The following is a 23,349-nucleotide window of genomic DNA, read 5'->3' on the forward strand; positions in this document are numbered from 1 at the left end:
ATGCATAGAATAGAATATTTATGTTCAAAAATATTCAATTTAATAGCTAAAATAGGGCAAATCATAAGTTTAATAATCTTTGTTATTTTGGACCAGGTTTTTGAAAATGGTTGCTCATTCTTTTTATCCAAACAATGATTTATCAGATCAGGTTATCCTTATCTTTTAAACACATATTCCCTTTTTTGTATATTTATCCTTCTATCTGTTTTAAGCCACATTTTGTGGATGCTCCATTTTTACTAATTAAATCACTGGTATGGATATTGATAGTATTAAAACCTCAGTGGTTTGTAGCTACAAATGGCCTAAAACCGTATTTGTGACAAAAAAAAAAAACAATTGATACACAGACTAATGTCAAAATACAAAATCAAATGTGTAAAATACACAACCTTATTATTTAGAAGTTTATTTATTAAACACACATTGTATTTGTAGTTCATTTGAAAACTAGAAAAATTTGTTCTTATTACTGTTGACCTTAAACAAAGTTTAGCTAAGGCAAGTGTACCTATAAAAACTAAGTTTTTCATAATAAATCAGTATTAAACACAAGATATTTTTCTAATATAAACAATATTTTTTCCTAACCACCTCTTTACACCCATCAATAATAAAGAATCTGCTTGAGGATTTTTAAAACTATATGTTCACCAACACCTGGATGAGCAGATTGAAGTGTACAGTAATTGTTGTCTCTTATTGAAGGCCAGCACCAGTGCTACCAGTGTGGGAATGTGTACGCCCAGTACTCGACACTGTGGAGGCACCGCAAGTTTGAGTGTGGTGTAGAACCGAGATTTCAGTGCCCGTTCTGTCCGCACTGCTCCAAGCACAGCTCAAACCTCAAGATCCACATCCGTGCCATACACAGAGACAAATTCACAGACTACAAAAGCTTGATAGAGTCTTTCCATGGTGATGAGGGGAAAGACTGGTTCCACCATCAGATGAAAGTTTTAAAAACCTAATCTGATTATTGCTTTTAAATTCAGCAAATAATATGTGATATGTTGACTTATTTTGTTTCTTGTGTTTATTATTAACACATATTTTCTGTGTTTTCCAAGTGCAATTTCAAGTGTCATTAGGTATTGTTATCTTTTAATCTTCTATATTCTTTGTTAGTTTTATTTGTACACTGTTATTTTCATGTTCTTCACAAAACAAACTGAGACTTGTTACCACATATTTGTACTTTAATAAAATACATACCTTTTTTATAAATTGAATGTTTGTATGAAACCTTTGTTTAATCTTTAAATAAAATGAAAGAAACTTGAAAAATATTTTGTTGAGTAGTAAAAACATATAAAATGTTCAGTCATTTAATCAGTTGATAGTGTACTTTACATTGAATTAGGAAAAGTGTTGCTGTTGTGGTTGTCAAGATAGTTATCAAATAAATTATAACCTTTTTATAAAATACCAAATTACCAAAAAACTTAATTTCCAGTGTAGTTAATATAGAAACAAAAATACTGTTATACAGATTGTAGTAACTAACATTGTAGTGTTATACTGTTATACACATTGTAGTAATATACTGTTATACACATTGTAGTGACTAACATTATAGTGTTATACTGTTATACACATTATAGTGACTAACATTGTAGTGTATACTGTTATACACATTGTAGTGACTAACATTGTAGTGTTATACTGTTATACACATTATAGTGACTAACATTGTAGTGTTATACTGTTATACACATTGTAGTGATATACTGTTATACACATGGTAGTGACTAACATTATAGTGTTATACTGTTATACACATTATAGTGACTAACATTGTAGTGTTATACTGTTATACACATTGTAGTGATATACTGTTATACACATGGTAGTGACTAACATTATAGTGTTATACTGTTATACACATTATAGTGACTAACATTGTAGTGTATACTGTTATACACATTGTAGTGACTAACATTATAGTGTTATACTGTTATACACATTATAGTGACTAACATTGTAGTGTTATACTGTTATAACCATGGCACAAATGTTCTCCACCAGCATGAGACATGGCATTCTGCTCCTTTAGTTTACGACATAGCCGTGGAAACTAAGGGTCAACATTTACCGGCTAACTGTTTATACGTGTAATGTTATCAAAACTTTTGTTATACTTTATGTAATAAAAAATCTTTGAAAAATTCTAATTTCAAAATTTTAAAGAACTTTGGCTAAATATAATCTACCACTGTTTACAGTCCCACAAATTTTGTAAAATTTGGTCATAGCCAATGTTACAATTAATTAATTTTGGGCATTTTCATTAATTCCACTTACAAATCAAGAATCTCAAAACAAATTTCCAGTCAAACCCAGAATTTCACAAAACTCAATTCTATAATAGAGGTCTTGTGAGACAAGATGATGGCTGATACTGTTTGGTGACATCTGTGTGTGGCAGTCGACTTCTCAGTTCTTGTGGAGCATTTCAAAGTTGTACGAGATCAACTGAAAACATTGTGTGATGAGAGAGAAATTGTAAAGGTGAATACCACAGCGAATAGTAAAATCAAGCTCCAACCACAATGTTAAAAATCAGACGGGTTGTGGAACATTCCATTTCATTAAATAAATAAATAAAAACAGAACTTTACAAAATGGTGAAATAGACAAAATCCTCTATAAAATGTATCAAATAGATGCTGTATTGGCTGGATATAGACAGTTCACACTGCACCTTCCAGATTATTAGCCAGATTTGACCTACATTAAAATAATATGGGCATTAGTAAAAATAATGTCGCATTCAAGAACACAATCATGTTCAATGATAATTCAACCTGAGCGAAATAAAATATGTATAAGGATTCATAAGCACCATCGTTAAACTCATATTTGAAGATACATGATATATTCAAGTCCATAACGCAGTTCGTTCTCAAAATATCTCCCTAAACTACAAATTTATTAAAGCTTATTAAAATTATTTGGATAGACAAGCATAATCATAAAAATCAATTTTTTGGCTATGTAGAAAGGAAGATTCATGCAAACTCTAAAGCCTCTACATCAAAATGTTTTATAAATATTCCACTAAGTTTTGCTAACATTCAGCCAAATTCCATCGAGGGATGTGCACCGTCATCAAACTCGAAATTGCATATGTAGAAATGAAGATTCATGCAAACTCTAAAGCCTCTACATCAAAATGTTTTATAAATATTCCACTAAGTTTTGCTAACATTCAGCCAAATTCCATCGAGGGATGTGCACCGTCATCAAACTCGATATTGCATATGTAGAAATGAAGATTCATGCAAACTCTAAAGCCTCTACATCAAAATGTTTTATAAATATTCCACTAAGTTTTGCTAACATTCAGCCAAATTCCATCGAGGGATGTGCACCGTCATCAAACTCGATATTGCATATGTAGAAATGAAGATTCATGCAAACTCTAAAGAAAGTTTTGCTAACATTCAGCCAAATTCCATCATGCACCGTCATCAAACTCGATATTGCATATGTAGAAATGAAGATTCATGCAAACTCTAAAGCCTCTACATCAAAATGTTTTATAAATATTCCACTAAGTTTTGCTAACATTCAGCCAAATTCCATCGAGGGATGTGCACCGTCATCAAACTCGATATTGCATATGTAGAAATGAAGATTCATGCAAACTCTAAAGCCTCTACATCAAAATGTTTTATAAATATTCCACTAAGTTTTGCTAACATTCAGCCAAATTCCATCGAGGGATGTGCACCGTCATCAAACTCGATATTGCATATGTAGAAATGAAGATTCATGCAAAATTTCAAACAAATAGTTCAATTTATTAATTTTCAAGATAGTCTGTGAAAAACAGATAGAGAATCATAAAAAGGAATAGTGCCAGCTTTCAAAGTGTTAGTAAAATATGCAAAATTTTAGATCTAGCACAGAAACCGGTTTTGAGATATCCTGAGCTTCGCTAAAGCCAGATATTGTGAGCAATATGCACCACCATTAAAATTAATGTTGTCTATATAGAAAACTTCATGTAAAAGTTTGTCTGTAGGCTAATCGTTCTCGAGATATCTTGCGGACAGACAAACATAAAAAAAGAAATTTTGCCAATCTCAACCCCCTCTTCCTCCGATTAATTGGATTCATTAATGCTCAGCAGAGAACAAAATCAACTTCATGTACTAAATTTTGTAAAAGAATCTTAAATACAATGAATTAAAGAGATTCCAAGCAAGGAATAGTCCAAGTAGTAAACGTGCAAGCACAACTGTAGTGAAACTTCTGGTTATTTCATGCTAAGATGTAAATAATAATAAACAATTAAATTCAGAAAACCGATTAGAATCCAATAGAAAGGTGGGTATTTGTATTTTTAAAATCAAATATTTAAGTATACCCATCTTATTTAGAAAATACCACCTCTAGTTTCAAAATTGCCAGGAACACAATGCCAAAATCACAACAGATATAAGGGATGACCTATAAATATAAATTGTACAAAAAAAATGTAACTAATAAAGATGATAAAGTACGCAAAGTGGACTTTCCAGAGGACTCTCGAATAGAGTAATCGTAATACTATGTATTTTGCATTATTCAGCCGATAATGCAAAATTGTGACAGTTGTCACTGCCATTATTTACAAACCAGCAGGTGGTATTTCATAACACACAATCTTAGTATTACACCAGCTGATAATGCAAAGTTGTGACAGTTGTCACTGCCATTATTTACAAGCCAGCTGGTGGTATTTCACAACACACAATCTTGTATTACACCAGCTGATAATGCAAAGTTGTGACAGTTGTCACTGCCATTATTTACAAGCCAGCTGGTGGTATTTCACAACACACAATCTTGTATTACACCAGCCGATAATGCAAAGTTGTGACAGTTGTCACTGCCATTATTTACAAACCAGCTGGTGGTATTTCATAACACACAATCTTAGTATTACACCAGCTGATAATGCAAAGTTATGACAGTTGTCACTGCCATTATTTACAAACCAGCTGGTGGTATTTCACAACACACAATCTTGTATTACACCAGCCGATAATGCAAAGTTGTGACAGTTGTCACTGCCATTATTTACAAACCAGCTGGTGGTATTTCATAACACACAATCTTAGTATTACACCAGCTGATAATGCAAAGTTATGACAGTTGTCACTGCCATTATTTACAAACCAGCTGGTGGTATTTCACAACACACAATCTTGTATTACACCAGCCGATAATGCAAAATTGTGACAGTTGTCACTGCCATTATTTACAAGCCATCTGGTGGTATTTCATGACACAATCTTAGTATTACACCAGCCGATAATGCAAAGTTGTGACAGTTGCCACTGTCATTATTAGCAAATTGTAAGGCTCATAATATATATGAAATATTATATGAATGCATTATCTCTGTTGGCTGAGCTTTAGCAAAGTCTATCTGTCTGCATGATATTTAAAAAACAAACTGACTACAGACTTGAAATTTTGTTCATGAAGCTTCATTTAAATATGATGAACACTGAGTTTGATAATGGTGCATGTCACCTGGTGATGGTGCATGTCACCGGGTGATGGTGCATGTCACCGGGTGATGGTGCATGTCACCTGGTGATGGTGCATGTCACCTGATGATGGTGGAAAGCTAGGACAGTGGAGGAGTGCAGTGGTAGTTTTGTTTATATGTTTTGTGTCACTCCCACATGTATTGTTGTGTATTATACTGATTTATAGATGTAAATAGAAATAGAGACAGTCTTAATTCCATAGAAACAATGTCATACCAACTCTCCAAGAAATTGAACTCGTGTTTATACATCTTAAAAAGGATAATGCAAGTCAGTGATACTGTGACTACAAGAACCACCTACTATGCATTATTTGAGTCTCATCTAAGATACTGTCTAGTAATCGGGGGGGGGGGGAGGGGGGAGGGTACAACAGCAGGAAACTTACGAAAAATCTTACCACTTCAAAAAAGAGCAGTCAGGATAATGTCAAATCTCGGTCCAAGAGAGAGCTGGAGGAATGCATTCCCTCGCCAGTGTGTGATATCAATTATATAAATTACTGGCTTGTATATCAGAGAAGTCATCGACCACGCAGACAGAGAATAACTACTACGAGGCCACGACATTCCCTCGCCAGTGTGTGATATCAATTATATAAATTACTGGCTTGTATATCAGAGAAGTCATCGACCACGCAGACAGAGAATAACTACTACGAGGCCACGACATTCCCTCGCCAGTGTGTGATATCAATTATATAAATTACTGGCTTGTATATCAGAGAAGTCATCGACCACGCAGACAGAGAATAACTACTACGAGGCCACGACATTCCCTCGCCAGTGTGTGATATCAATTATATAAATTACTGGCTTGTATATCAGAGAAGTCATCGACCACGCAGACAGAGAATAACTACTACGAGGTCACGACATTCCCTCGCCAGTGTGTGATATCAATTATATAAATTACTGGCTTGTATATCAGAGAAGTCATCGACCACGCAGACAGAGAATAACTACTACGAGGTCACGACATTCCCTCGCCAGTGTGTGATATCAATTATATAAATTACTGGCTTGTATATCAGAGAAGTCATCGACCACGCAGACAGAGAATAACTACTACGAGGCCACGACATTCCCTCGCCAGTGTGTGATATCAATTATATAAATTACTGGCTTGTATATCAGAGAAGTCATCGACCACGCAGACAGAGAATAACTACTACGAGGCCACGACATTCCCTCGCCAGTGTGTGATATCAATTATATAAATTACTGGCTTGTATATCAGAGAAGTCATCGACCACGCAGACAGAGAATAACTACTACGAGGCCACGACATTCCCTCGCCAGTGTGTGATATCAATTATATAAATTACTGGCTTGTATATCAGAGAAGTCATCGACCACGCAGACAGAGAATAACTACTACGAGGTCATGACATTCGCTCACACAATTCCCGCCATGCATCAAACTTCCACTTTCTACTACACCATACTGCACTCTTTGAGAAGAAACCTTCTTACAGGCAGGAAACTGTTTAACCTTATTCCTGAAGAAAAGGACTGAAGTCAGCCTTGAAACAATCGCTTATAGAACGGTCATTTTACTCGCTGGAGGAGTGAAGAAGAAATTTAACGTTAATAATTACTTGGCTGTAAAACCTACCAAATAGAAGATTTGGCTTATATGTAAGAACTACTTATTTACCAGATGTATCTGTTAACTTTAAAACAAATTTAAAATCTTAATGTATTGTGACCACCATTCTGATCTCTAAGATTATGAATAAAGAATTTTGTCTATTGTCTATTGTCATACAAATTTTATGAATTATAATATATTTTACTAAAACTATAGTTTTTAGATTTACATTGACATTGATTTTACTAATTTGTTGTCATTAATATTACAAATGGTGCCATAATTAAAAGTAATCTTACATGTTTCTTTTAATGTAGTTTAATCTATAACTTGATTAACGAGGTTTATGGTAATTAATTTATTTAAAAAGGCTAATCTATTTAGTAAAGTTAGTACAGTAATTAAATATGTAGTTACTTGAAATTAGTAAAATATTATTTAATAGCTCTAAGGAGGATTGAAATGTTACTAACGTTTTTTTTTTTTTTTTCAGGTATTATTACATTTTCAACATATTTTGAAAATATAAAAGTCACTATTTAGTGTGTGACTGGAACTATATTCTGGACTCCTTCTTCAATGATGATAGTTAATCAGGAATATGTCGAAATCTGCCGGCAGTTATAATAAATGTATTTCAATTAATTTGGCAAACTAAGTATTCATTAGCTAAATGTTTATTTTAAGGTACCGTAATGTCATAATTTAATTATATCACAGTTTAGTTATTTTCATTGATGAATACAGTTATAGGGAGGATTTTAAGACATTAACCCATTTTAATTTCATAAGTTATATACTGCTAGCATTTAAAGAAATGGTCATATTTTTGTTTGTTGACTTTTGAAAACAAAAATGGATGATAACTCCCTTAATTTCGATGTTATATTTACAATCTTACAACAACTTGTGGAGTAGTAGATATTTTCAGGAATAGTAAACATAAATGGGTAATCACTTTTCTTTGCTGTAAAAGAAAATATATTGTTTTTAGTTTAAGAGGGTACAGGAAACCTTCTATAAACTCTGGGCCAGTCAACTGTTAACCATGTTTTAAGATAATTCCAATAACTGTATCTGAATAGTTGTTTTTATTTACATAATAATGTTGACCTTTTCCATTTAAACTATACAACACTTTATCACTTTAAAATAGTTATGGATTGAATTTGCCGAATGAAGTTTGAGCTATGTGGAGGTTTAACTATTGATCTATATTTCATTATTATTTATCTAAATATTGATGAATCCTACTTCTTAATGCAGTATAATTTTAATAATTATTTAGTGTAAAAGATTTGCTGTTTTAAAATTAAATTAGTGTACATATGTGTGTGTGTGTGCGTGCGGGCGCACGAGCGTGCATGATGGTGAATTTATTTTAATAAACACTATTTCAGATTAAGTGTAGGCTACACTTTTATCATTTCTGACTTTCTTTTTCTTTGCAGGCCTTTGGGAAGTACAGAAAAAGCTTTTGGGAGATACAGAAGGAAAAGCAGTGAAATGTTTTGTCTGTGGAAAAGGTTACACGCACCAGCGTTCCCTCTGGCGTCACGTTAAATACGAGTGCAACCAGGCCCCTATGTTCCGCTGTCCCCTTTGTCCATATGCCACCAAGCAGAAGGTCCATCTCAAGTCTCATACAATAAGGGTCCACTGGAAGGAATCACTGGCAGAATTGCCAGATGGACTCTGCTAAGATTGTAGAAGGTTTAAATCTTCTAAAACACAATAGCAATAGTTCTGTAATTTGTATCTGTTATATTTTTTTTAATAAAAACATTTATAACAAAATTATTTTAGAAACATAGTGTGGTGGAGTTCACTGACAGTGTCACAATTGAGCAGTCAGACCAAGTCATGAACAACAAAAATTATAATTGATAATTACATGATGAACTGTGACTATTTTTGTAATATGCTGTAGATACGAGGGCTGTTCAATAAGTCCTTAGAAAATCCTATAAATGGCATTTATATTTTGTAGGATTTAAAACATTTGTTTGTTAAGAGGGAAATAATAAAAATAAATAATAATTTACCAGGGAAATAAATATAATTATCAGACAAGTAATTTTGAATGATCAAGGAATTAAAGTGCACGAAATAGTTGATGCTACGGGATATTACAAGGTGTAGTCACTTCATTTTTGCATGAAAAATTTTTAGTAAAAAAATGTCCGCAAGATGGTTGCCACGTTTGCTAACTCATTAGAACAATCTTGTGGTCAACGGCCAAAATGGCTGAATTGAAGTTCGAAACGTTGCAACATCTATTGTATTCGCCAGATTTTGCCTCCAGTGACTTTTTCCCGTTTTAAAAAAAATGAATTAAAAAAATGGCTTGGCGAATGACATTTCACTTCAAACGAGGAGGTTTTCGAGCAAACAAATGCTTATTTGGAAGAACTTCCAAAATCGTATTTTTTGGACAGCTTTACAAATTTGGAATAGATTGGAAAAATATGTAGAGCTGGAAGGAGATAATGTTGAGAAATAATAAAATTTTGCAAAAAAAAATATATATATTTTACGAAGGATTTGGCCTTGTATCAGTTCTTTCAGTTGTTCTTAATCCATTACTCATTACTAACCTACATTTCTATCAAAATAAAAAAGACTTAAGTTAAATCTCCTTGTGAACAAACATTTACATAAAATGTTGTTTACATAAAACGACACAGTTTTTGTGTCACTTTACTTTAGCTAGGATATTAACTTGGGTTTTACTTTCACCAAATATTCAATGGCTATCAGTTTAAATATTTCTTGGAATATAGATCATTTTTGTCCTATCCGTGATTAGACCATTATTCTTTCTCTATTGGGGAATAAATACTTCACATTTCTTTTGAGTTTAGTTTCTATCTTCTTTAATGTTTTTTTTTACTTTCATTTAAAATTATTTATTTAAAGCTGCCTACACTGAAACAATTCAGATTTTTTTTTTATAAAAACAATCTTAACTCTACACCTTTTTTCTTTATCAATGATCATTGAGTTCTGCATCTCATTTTAAAGATACAACTCAAGTACATTCAAATACTTTTTTTTAAATGTGTATTACTTTTTATTAATTAACCATTAAAAATTTGTGAGATTTATTTGTTGAATAAATGAAAATAGTTTAGAGAATATTGAAAACTTGTTAATACGCATAAAGATTTAAGTTGTTTGTTTAAGATTAAATACTGTGCATAATTCTGTGAACGAAAATAAGAGAGAAAAATAGTAAAGGTTTAACAGTATATCTGAGTGGTCCTTAAAGGAAAAATATTTTTATTATACTTTTAGTATAAACATTATTATTAATCTACGAATTTATAATTTTAGATTTCAGAAAAACCAATATAACTACAAAAGTGTAACTAAATACATTCTTACACAAAACAAGCAAAGAGTTTGATTCCTCATTTCACAATTGGTAAAAATTACCAAGACAATCATTTTGATTGTTTGATAATATTTATATTGTATAAATTTCCATTAATGGGGATGTATAGAAGCAATAAAAACTAAAATGGCACTAATGGCACAATAGCCAAACTTATGTTTTATAACTCTGTATTTATATTTGTTGGTTATCTTGTTCTTTTACATTGATTATTTATGACCTATTATAGCCTGTGAGCTGAAAGCAAATTTTCTTGTATAAGCACAAAATCTGGTGTTTCTTTAGTTGTCACAGGATTTTGTCTAAGAAATAAATTGTTCATTAGCAAAGCTAGTTTTGGTTGTAGTCACAATGAATTGGTATCAAGAGGGTTAGAAATATGAATATGGTTAGCTGATGTGGATTTTACATTTATTTACATGTCTGACAGTTGGTTTTGAAATGTGTCAAGGTAAGAAAATATATGAGACAATTGTCATCGTTCATGTTGTTACAGTTTTGATACCCTCCAAAACTAGCTTCTCTGTCAATCTCAAGAATGGCAATCTTTATCAAGTTGGCTACCATAGTAATTTTTTTTTTATGTTAATTCGACCTTTTCTCGCTTTTTTATGATCCTGTGCCTCTTGATTAGTGAATTTTATTTTCATTTTACTTTGGTTTTATTTATTATATTTTTATTTGTTCCAGTAAAACATTAATTTTATTCCATTCATGTTTTAACACAAAATATCATTCTGTATACTGCAGAATTGTTTTAAACATTATAGTTATTGTTTGTTCATGTATGTATATTAATGATGATAATTGTACTATAACGATTCATATATGTATTTTATTTTGTTTCTATAATAAAAGATTTTTAGTAGATGCTATTTAATTTTATGTGACATTCCTAAAAACTATAAATGCATAATGTATCATTTATTAATTATTTATATAAAATAAAAATATAAAAAGTAACACATATATAATATGCAAGAAGATTACCAACCATTTGAGTTTCTAGAATTAACTAATAAAACATCTTTAACCCTTTTACTATTGTTGCTATGTACATTTTGGATTCTTTGAATCCATCATCAGGTACACATTAGGTTAATGTAAAAATAAATTAAGAACAAAAACAAAAAAGCAAACTAAATTAGCATGTGTTAGAACTAACTTTGTGGCTAAATGATATATTTAATTATGTGTGATTAGTTTATTCTGTTTCAAAGTCCGTCAGATAATTTAGGTAGTTGATATAATAAACCTAACAATTTTTAGCCACAAAGTTAGTTCTAACACATGTTAATTTAGTTTGATTTTTGTTTTGATCTATATTTACTTTAATTTGATTATGAAGTCACTGAATTCGAAATGTACATAGTAATCAGTAAAATTAGAAAGAGTGTAAAGGTGTTTTATTTTATTTTATTCTATTAAACACTTTTGGAAGTTACACTACAAATATTTCTATAGGATTTTAAGTAAATCGTTTTCTACTTTTTAATTTTAATCGAATTTGTTTATTTTTCTTGACAACATTCACAATATTGGATAGAAACAATTTTGTATTTTAGTTTTATCTGTTTATACAGTGCTGTGGTGTTTGTTCTCAAGTAAATATGTCTTAATACATATTCTGCTGTACTTTCTAGTAATGTTGGGTGAGCCACAAGCCCAGAGGAATATAGCTACGATCTGAAGACTAGAAATGAGATAAAATTAGCTAGACCAATGGAGAAACATTGTTAGAAAGCCAAGAACTGGAATGAAGACAAGGGTGGGTTTTCTCCGTACTTCATACTTTTATTTAGTACTTATCATGTCTGTACATTATGTTTTAAAATTTATTTGTTTTCAACACAGATTGAAAATTAATTCATACAACAAAATATTTGGTGAAGGTGTGAATAATTTTACAGTAAACTTTTTGAACAAGTTATCTTTAGATACAAATAAACGAACGTCTTAAATTTTACATAATAAAACATTGTAAAAGTAAGCTATGTATTACTTATTCAAAGAAATTGTCAAAATATATAAAATTTTACAACAGAAACACTTATAATAATGCTTACTAAGGTTTTGTTTGATTCTGTTGAACTTAAATACTCAAATAGAGTTCCAAAAATATTTGTTACTTCTTAAATTACTAAGAAAGCGTAGTTCCACAATTAAATTAAATGTTAGGTCTGATATTTTCACTAGCTGTAAATGGTTCCATGTGGTCAGTTTCATTTTAGTTCATTTGTGAATCACCTTTATAAGTAGGCTACATGTAATAACTTGCTAGTAAAACACTCCTTGTGCAAACTTCTGTATTCAACTACTTTCAGTTTTGAGATAAGAATAAATTGTTTATAACAAAACCTTGTATATATTCCTCGACCTTAAAAATTTCCTTGTCTAAATCTTAACAATCTTTCCGCAACTCTATCGGTTACGGGATTAAAATTGGTAATACTGTTTATAGAAATATTATAGTGTAAGTTACTTATCTATTAATTGTTGTTTAAAGGAAGAATGTACTTTGATTGTGAATCTTATTGTGAACAAACTATCTTTACTTGATTATTGGTTTAAGATAGAATAATCATTTGAACATTTCTTTCCTTTTATAAATTAAATTATTTATACCATTTAGTAATAAATTTATCTACAAGTTCCTTAACTCATGTTTTTGGCAATAAAATTCAAAAGTTATATAAAAGATGATTTCTTTTAGTTGGGTAAAACTGCATAAGTATGTTGCAGTTTCTAGTAACATTTTTTATAATTTTGTGGAATATTTATCATTGCAACATCAAATACAATAACAAAATCATAACAACGTGTAAAGTACAAAGTACATTCTATCTTGTTGATTACACAAGACTCAGTGGAGGTGTAACACTGACGCACAATCGGGGTTGCAGGTGCTGCTGTGAATGCTCAAGACCTCCAGAACGCGGCCGACTGGCTGGTTCCGCTGATACAGATGGCGTCACCGCTCACACCTCAGGACAAGTCGGCAGAGAAGAAGTACTCGTGTGCAGCGTGCGGCAAGTCGTACCAACTCGCCTCCTCGCTCTACACTCACGAGAAGTACCAGTGCGGCAAAGAACCCCAATTTAACTGCCCGTACTGCCCTCACAAGACGAAACTAAAGGGCAATCTCAAAGCCCACATAGGGTTTAAGCATGCCAACATGCCCAGGCCATTTTAACCTCTCACAAGCACCGTGGGAGGTTAAGTTGAATTGAAACTATTAAGTGCAAATTTAATACAGGAATCGCTTTATTGTAAATCAGAGAATAATTTTTATTTTACTATTTTAAAGTACAATTCTTCCCTCCCAAGTTTGTGGTAGGTTAGATAATGTTGGAATTTCAAATTATTATATTTTGATATTTTTTATTAGACTTATTAATTTTCAGATCAAATATAGTAAGCAAACTTGCATGTATCAGAGAAAACATTATTTTAAAGATAATTAATTTAATTGCAGTCAAATTAATTACTAACAGCACTAGCTAACATTAAATCTGTACTATATTCTAATTATTTTATAACAGTTGGTACACTGCGCTAATGTAAAGCTTGGCCCATATCAGGTATGTACCGAGTGACAGTATTACGGGCATGTGTAGTCCAGCCAGTATTGCATGTGTATAGATAACAGATAGTTTCTACATATCTATTAGTGTTAAACTGTCAAAAACACATTTTCCAGTTTTATAAGCATATTAATTCTACAAACTGTATGCTCTGAACCCCAGTTCCATGTAAAACATAAAAAATAAAATATCAAAGTGATATTCTGGGTATTCTGATAGTTTTAAAGAATGTACAACATGATTTTTTAATTGTCTTTGAATTTTAAAACATGAAACTTTAAAATGTTTTTATTAGTGAATTTTCTATATAAACTTTTTTAGACCGTATTTAATTTATTTCTCTTCATTTTCTAAACAAAGATTTATTTTACTATCATAACAAACAATAAGTCATATAATTTTAATGAATGGGAATAAAAAAGTAACAGCTATTTATTGTTTATTAGTAACTATTTCCAATACTAATGTAATCATTACAAATGTGTAATTACTTAATGAAGTCATAGATGGACAAAGAATATTGTGGGTACGATTTTTTTACATCATTACAACAATTTTACTATCCTAAAATTTAACAAAAAGTGATATTTTTACTCCATCTTTTTGTATATCTATCTTTCTATTGTTATAATATAAAATATAACAATTTTTTATAATAAAATAACTTTTTTATCCTTGTAATCAAAGAAGAAATCACTTTGTTTCAGTGTGACAAGTAATAGTGTAGTCATATTTAACAACTATAATTGCAGAGAACAAAACTTATAAGGTCATTGTTCAATTAGTCACTTTTCCAGAATAAATATAATTCTTACAATAACCTCGTTTCTTAGAGCAACACTTTTCTTCTCTATCACACAAATAAATATTTTGAAAAATATGAATTTTTAGATTTTCTGTTCAATGCTTCCATACTGTAATAAAATAAACAGAAATCTCTGTACATTCATATGGATAATAAATAAATAACTGTATTATATTGTTATTTAAATAGTATTTTTAAATAATCATCAAAATAATTACTACATGTTCTTTAAAAATATTTCAAGGCTTTAAGTGTATGTTTGTTATGTATTGTTTTATTTGCGAATAATAATTTTGCAGATTTTTGACCTTTTTATAAGTTAATACTTGTTTTCAATATTGTTTGCTTCAGCTTTAAATATTTAATGGCTACAATAAAACTGCTCAGGTTTAATAAATAATATGCACATTAGTATGCACTTTGCAGTATTCTTTTAAAATACATACATATATGTATATTACATGTATTTATATATATTAATACGTAATACAAAATGGGTAATTTGTCGTGTAATTAAGGTTAGATAAAATACCTTAAAATAAATTATTTTGTTTAAATTTAGTTAATTTAATTTTAAAATGAAATCTTAAATTATGCATTATGCAAATTGTTATGGATTTTAAATATATTTTGTTCAGTAAGCTAAACGTTGGTTCAATACATTCTTGGGAAATTGAGTTAGAAAACTTAATGGTAATCAAGCCATATTGTCTTTTTTGTAAAACTGGAAAATATGTAGGAATATTGTGTGAAAATGTGTTTTGTATTTTTTACACTGGAAAGTTAAGAAGAGTGTTAAAAGTGTGAGGAACACTTTTTGTTATTGTGTTTTTTCATTTGACCTTATATCTTATGAGAAAGTATATTTATATTGAATTGAATCTAGTTTTACTTTATTTATTTATATTTAAAATATTTATTTAGTTATGTATACGATTTTATAGAGGGCAGCTGTACTATTTTAGGTTAGCGACTAACTGAAACTAAGTTAACCTCATTTTATAGTTTCTTTCATTAAAAAAATTCTCATTTAACAAATATGTTGTGTTAATTATTAGTGACAAAAGGTAATTTTTCTCATCATCTATACATTGTGTGAAATATTTGGAGATGGTTTTATAACTATGATTTAAATTTAAAACATGAAACTTAAGTACATCACCATCGGTTCTGAGAAACTGCTTAAAAGTTTCACAATTCACCACTTTCCACATGTTCAGGAGTCGTATGCTTTCTGGAGCGAAGGGAAGATCTTGAATATACAAATAAGGTTGAGTAGGGAAATATTTAAGGATCTTAACAACACATAAATAATGAATGGTCTATGAGAACAATTATGACAAAAAACCAGTAATTTAACCCCTTATTTGTGCAGACAACCATATTATAATAATCACTTTTTTCAGCACTTTGCAGCTTATTAAAAACATTGGTCATGTGCAAGACCTACTTTACTTTGCATTGTAACATATTTTCTTCTCAGAAAATGTATATTACTAATGTATTTGAAAAGTAAAAAATTGTCAATCTAAATTGTTTGGTATATAAGATGAATGAATAATTTGGTTTGTAATGTTGTGTCAATGTAAGCAGCGTTTTCTTAATAAATCGTTTTACAAAAAACTTGCAAACTCACGGAAAGCTAAAGGAAAATGGAAACATTTTAGTGAGTTAACAGATGTCCTATTATTTTAAACTCAAATATGAGTGTATAAAGCTAAATTTGCTATTGGAAAATATTTACATTTAGGCAATAATAAATACATTTTTGACTAGCGGAAACAAAATTCTTTTCACTTTACTATTTCAAAACAACCTCAATTAAAACAAGTTTACTTTAATGTTGTTTATTATTTTTTTAGTTATACCTCATTACTATGGTTTATAAGTTAATTTGATTACTTTGAAATAGTTATGGATATTTATAGAAAAAATTAATAAAGTAAAAATAAAAAAATAATAATAAAAAATAATAAGTAGGTAATAAAAAAATATACATTGCTCCTTGTCATTGTAAACTTAGTTTCAAAGTCATAACACTATCAAATTATTTTAGGATCTTCCCGAGATGAAATATTAGTAGTACAATTTATCAGGAAAATATACAAGTATTATTTGTTATTATTGGTCCAAAAATAATTCAGATGAAAACTAAAACTGGAAAAGAAATGAGAGTTTACATCTACTAACTTTAATAATTAGCTTTATTTCCAATCCATAATAAGAAATATCGATGCCATATATCAGTCGATCACATTGCAATGTAATAAGTGTTATAAAACAAAAATAATTCGGATGAAAACTAAAACTGGAATAGAAATGAGAGTTTACATCTACTAACTTTAATAATTAGCTTTATTTCCAATCCATAATAAGAAATATCGATGCCATATATCAGTCGATCACATTGCAATGTAATAAGTGTTATAAAACAAAAATAATTCAGATGAAAACTAAAACTGGAAAAGAAATGAGAGTTTACATCTACTAACTTTAATAATTAGCTTTATTTCCAATCCATAATAAGAAATATCGATGCCATATATCAGTCGATCACATTGCAATGTAATAAGTGTTATAAAACAAAAATGATTTATCAATGTTTCATAGAATATTAATTCTACGAATTTTTCTTTATTTTTTTAAATATTTATTCCTATTTATTATAGCTATTAAGGTATAACTTTTAAGCATTTGTCAAGGTAAATTTTGTAAAACAATTGGTTTGGCTATCATAACATTTTTTACACCAGTAGAAAGAAGAAGTTCTCTTTTCAATAGCCATTATTAGTCACTGAAATGTAACAGCCTTATATAACAACTAATCATTGGTAACCATAATGGAAACTTTTTATTATTTTACGGTACAGTTAAACCATGAAAAGCTTTCCTTCATTTGTTTATACTTTATAATGCATCCATGTAGATGAAATGTCAATAATATTATGGAATATCTTATTTTCATTGCTATCAAAGTAAAAACACTCAGTAAATTAGTTTTAATAAAAAGTTTTTTTTACACGTGACATATCAGTGATGCAGATCAACAGTACATCATTTAATACATTTTATTGACATATTGGTAGAGATAATCCAAACTTTACTTCACATCATTGTTTACATCTCATCATGGTCTGTACTATCTAACTTTATCCAACTTTACACGTGTCATATCAGTGATGCAGATCAACAGTACATCATTTAATACATTTTATTGACATATTGGTAGAGATAATCCAAACTTTACTTCACATCATTGTTTACATCTCATCATGGTCTTGTACTATCTAACTTTATCCAACTTTACACGTGACATATCAGTGATGGAGATCAACAGTACATCATTTAATACATTTTAATGACATATTGGTAGAGATAATCCAAACTTTACTTCACATCATTGTTTACATCTCATCATGGTCTTGTACTATCTAACTTTATCCAACTTTACACGTGACATATCAGTGATGCAGATCAACAGTACATCATTTAATACATTTTAATGACATATTGGTAGAGATAATCCAAACTTTACTTCACATCATTGTTTACATCTCATCATGGTCTTGTACTATCTAACTTTATCCAACTTTACACGTGACATATCAGTGATGCAGATCAACAGTACATCATTTAATACATTTTATTGACATATTGGTAGAGATAATCCAAACTTTACTTCACATCATTGTTTACATCTCATCATGGTCTTGTACTATCTAACTTTATCCAACTTTACACGTGACATATCAGTGATGCAGATCAACAGTACATAATTTAATACATTTTAATGACATATTGGTAGAGATAATCCAAACTTTACTTCACATCATTGTTTACATCTCATCATGGTCTTGTACTATCTAACTTTATCCAACTTTACACGTGACATATCAGTGATGCAGATCAACAGTACATCATTTAATACATTTTAATGACATATTGGTAGAGATAATCCAAACTTTACTTCACATCATTGTTTACATCTCATCATGGTCTTGTACTATCTAACTTTATCCAACTTTACACGTGACATATCAGTGATGGAGATCAACAGTACATCATTTAATACATTTTATTGACATATTGGTAGAGATAATCCAAACTTTACTTCACATCATTGTTTACATCTCATCATGGTCTTGTACTATCTAACTTTATCCAACTTTACACGTGACATATCAGTGATGGAGATCAACAGTACATAATTTAATACATTTTAATGACATATTGGTAGAGATAATCCAAACTTTACTTCACATCATTGTTTACATCTCTCATCATGGTCTTGTACTATCTAACTTTATCCAACTTTACACGTGACATATCAGTGATGCAGATCAACAGTACATAATTTAATACATTTTAATGACATATTGGTAGAGATAATCCAAACTTTACTTCACATCATTGTTTACATCTCATCATGTTGTACTATCTAATTTTATCCAACTTTACACGTGACATATCAGTGATGCAGATCAACAGTACATTATTTAATACATTTTAATGACATATTGGTAGAGATAATCCAAACTTTACTTCACATCATTGTTTACATCTCATCATGGTCTTGTACTATCTAACTTTATCCAACTTTACACGTGACATATCAGTGATGGAGATCAACAGTACATAATTTAATACATTTTATTGACATATTGGTGGAGATAATCCAAACTTTACTTCACATCATTGTTTACATCTCATCTTGGTCTTGTACTATCTAACTTTATCCAACTTTACACGTGACATATCAGTGATGGAGATCAACAGTACATAATTTAATACATTTTAATGACATATTGGTAGAGATAATCCCAAACTTTACTTCACATCATTGTTTACATCTCATCATGGTCTTGTACTATCTAACTTTATCCAACTTTACACGTGACATATCAGTGATGCAGATCAACAGTACATAATTTAATACATTTTAATGACATATTGGTAGAGATAATCCAAACTTTACTTCACATCATTGTTTACATCTCATCATGTTGTACTATCTAATTTTATCCAACTTTACACGTGACATATCAGTGATGGAGATCAACAGTACATAATTTAATACATTTTAATGACATATTGGTAGAGATAATCCAAACTTTACTTCACATCATTGTTTACATCTCATCATGGTCTTGTACTATCTAACATTATCCAACTTTACACAAATGACATACCAGTGATGCAGATCAATAGTACATCATTTAATACATTTTATTGACATATTGGTAGAGATAATCCAAACTTTACATCTCATCATGGTCTTGTACTATCTAACTTTATCCAACTTTACACGTGACATATCAGTGATGCAGATCAACAGTACATCATTTAATACATTTTATTGACATATTGGTGGAGATAATCCAAACTTTACTTCACATCAATGTTTACATCTCATCATGATCTTGTACTATCTAACTTTATCCAACTCTTAAAAACCTGCCACTCTCCAAATCTCAAATATCGATCCTAAAGGTCTGGTGTCTTACACTGTGCGACTAACTTCTCTCCAAAATTAGTTTTAAATTGCTTGCTGATGATACATTTATAATTAATTAAATCAGATTACAAAAGTTTACATGAAATTCACCAAATCTGTCAACACTTTCGGCTCCAATTCCCATTTCGTAGTATCTTTATTCTTGTTACTTTTTTACTAGTATACTCAACACTAAAATGTTTAGTAAGAAAGGTTGAGTTGCCTAGGAGGTGGTTAACACCGCCTCCTATGTATATGTATTGTATCAATACATGTCCCTAAAATATTGATTAAAGTCACCCTTTTCATGAGTTTTATAATTATCCTATATTTTTGGGATAAAATTAGACATAAGGTTTATCTTGTTGAAGCTAAATAAAAGAAACATTTTAAATCCTGGAATAAAATTTCTAAACCAATATAGAAATGATTTTGCTTAAGCATTCATAAATTAACAATTTAAATGACTAAAACTATAATGTCAGCTTTTTCCTGTATTGTGGTATGTCCTGCTGTATAAATATATCAATTATTCCATAAAATATCTCCATTAATCATAAAAACTCTTAGTTTTATAATACATACACTATAATGGCTGTTTAATTAAAGACACTCGAAAGTCTATTTTGAGAGAGTGGAAAAGAGCAAATTGTAATTTCCAAAATGTTTTATTACACCATATGTGATTATGAACATCTACACTTTTTTCCTTTACTAGTATGCACATTTCTAAATTGTCATCAGAAATACCTATCAACTTTAAAATCACAATTTTTCATTTATAATTATGTTGTAGATCCCAAGTTTAAATCCAGAGATAAGTGTTATTTTTCTTAAAAATTGTTGTGAAAATTACAAAAAGTCATAGTAAAGTTGTGTATCATGAAAGTACAACAGGTTTTCAGACGTTTCCCCATTATTAATGTTACAAAAATAGTATTAATGGTTTATTTCCTCCAAAAGCTATAAGTGACAAAAGAATTTATAAACTAGGAAACTGACTTGTGGAAGGATTAGCCTCTGTAATAGCTTTGTCCAGGATACACCCGACTGTGATTCTCGTTCTGTGTCTTAGCTTGTTACAGTCTTCAAGGAGGCTCCTTCCGTGCAACACTCAGACTAGACTAGACCACATAGACATGAGTTTAGATACGGACATGTAAAGTAAGTAAGTAAGGTGCCAATACTTTAAGGCATATGACCAGTCATATCGATGAACTCGCCCAAGTCATGGTTAATGCCACAACAAGTTGTAGTGCGCTGAACAATACGCGTGCATGCACACAATAGAGTCAGTGCCGGCTGCATGCACACTTCCTGTGGCTGTTCAACACATCTTCTGATGGCGATGTTTGGATACGGGTTTTAAGACATAAACTGTTTTTCTTCTCTATCTCAAAGTCCAGTGTGTGTTCAAATTTTATTACCTGAGGTTTTTTTAATGTTACAATTTAGATCATCTTAAAATATCTGCAAATAGTAGCTTTCATTCTGTTGCAGGATCAAATATTAAGCAAAAATGGAGTGGCAAAGAAAGAAATACATGTCCCCCAAGTTTCACACAGACAGTTGATAACTAAAATCCAAGTTTTTTTATGCACACCATAACTATACATTGCTTACTTAAATTAATTTCTTGAAATATTCATGCTTTTCCAGTCAACCAATTTTTAACCGAAAAAGCTTTTAACTGAAATTTGAGCAAGACAAAATATTGAAGAATTTAATTGTGTAAACAAATTTTTTACACAGATGTCAACTAGATGTTAATTACATCTTGAAGTATACGTGATTTACTCAATCTCTAGTGTACAGATTTTCTAAAACCTTAACATTAAAGACAGTACTTCTGTTGACTACTACTGTATGTACCAAATAATCAGTATCATAAAATGATATATTATAGTATTTGGTATTAAAATATAAAACTTATCAAGAACAACATTGGAACAAATTCAAAACTTAGACTGAGGCTGAAAAGTATTTTACTTTTACAAATATTTAGAATTTGATAACTCCTCATCAACCTCTATACTGCTCCTTGCAAATGTTTCACTGTGTATTGCAATGCTCCTGATAATTTTCTGTAAACTTGTTCATGTCTTTCGTCCCTCTTTCTTTTACTGCTTAAACAGTCTCAAATATTGTACTTTTGAAATCTGACAACCTTAGAGACTAAAAGAAACCGAGTAAGGTGGATGATCTAAGATAGTATGAGTGTTTGGTTTGAAACAACTTGATTGATAAAGCATTGTGAGCTAGAAGAGCATTGTCCCCATAACTTAGTTTTTTGCACAAAACGTTCAGTTAGCTCCACTCTCACATTTATGGTAGTCAGGACACTATGTAGTGATGTGGTAGATAGGTAGTGCTGATTCACTGCATTTTGATACCTTTCATATACATCATTGTCTTGAATTTCAATTTTGTCATTTGTGCTTTTTATTACCATGGAGAATCAGGGGGTATTCATTGAATTAATTGACATTTCGTTTCAGAAACATTGGTAAAAAATAAACACCATTCATCGCAAGTAATAACAAGAAGGTAGGATCAGTTTGTATGTTTTCTAGGACGGAAGAGTAAGTCATTCTTCGACATTCCTTATGTTCAAGTATGAGACCCTTTGGAATCGTTTTTGAACACACTATGTGCATGTTAAAACTTCCATGAAGAATCTGGCATGAAGAAAACTTTCCTTGTCAATTTCTGTTTACTCGGACATGGCTATGAATTTTAAGGAGAGATCTTGTTGAACAAGGTTACACACTTTTGAAATACAGGGTGACTGCCGGGAACCGGACGTATTTTAAATGAATAGTACAACCTTATTTTATATAGTAAAATTATTTAATTGTGGAATATATATTGGTAAAAACATACCATTTCAAAAAACATATGTTTTATGGAACCTTTTATCCTAG

At 30.4% G+C, this 23,349-nt stretch overlaps 1 protein-coding gene across 2 annotated transcripts in view; it reads left to right on the plus strand.

The window, feature by feature from the left end:
- Positions 1 to 23,349, plus strand: part of LOC124356067 (longitudinals lacking protein, isoforms A/B/D/L-like) — a 288,880-nt gene that overhangs the window by 254,279 nt on the left and 11,252 nt on the right. Inside the window, exon 4 of one of the 2 annotated variants that reach the window (XM_046807235.1) lies at positions 13,446 to 14,434. The exons of the other annotated variant lie outside the window; for it this stretch is intronic. Coding sequence (XP_046663191.1) covers positions 13,446 to 13,735 — 290 coding nt within the window. The 3' untranslated portion in view covers positions 13,736 to 14,434. Of the gene's footprint in view, positions 1 to 13,445; positions 14,435 to 23,349 lie in introns of those variants that run through there. 2 annotated transcript variants of the gene reach the window in all.

The sequence above is a fragment of the Homalodisca vitripennis genome, chromosome 2 (genome assembly GCF_021130785.1).
Source record: "Homalodisca vitripennis isolate AUS2020 chromosome 2, UT_GWSS_2.1, whole genome shotgun sequence".
In the NCBI taxonomy this organism is placed as follows: Eukaryota; Metazoa; Arthropoda; class Insecta; order Hemiptera; family Cicadellidae; genus Homalodisca; species Homalodisca vitripennis.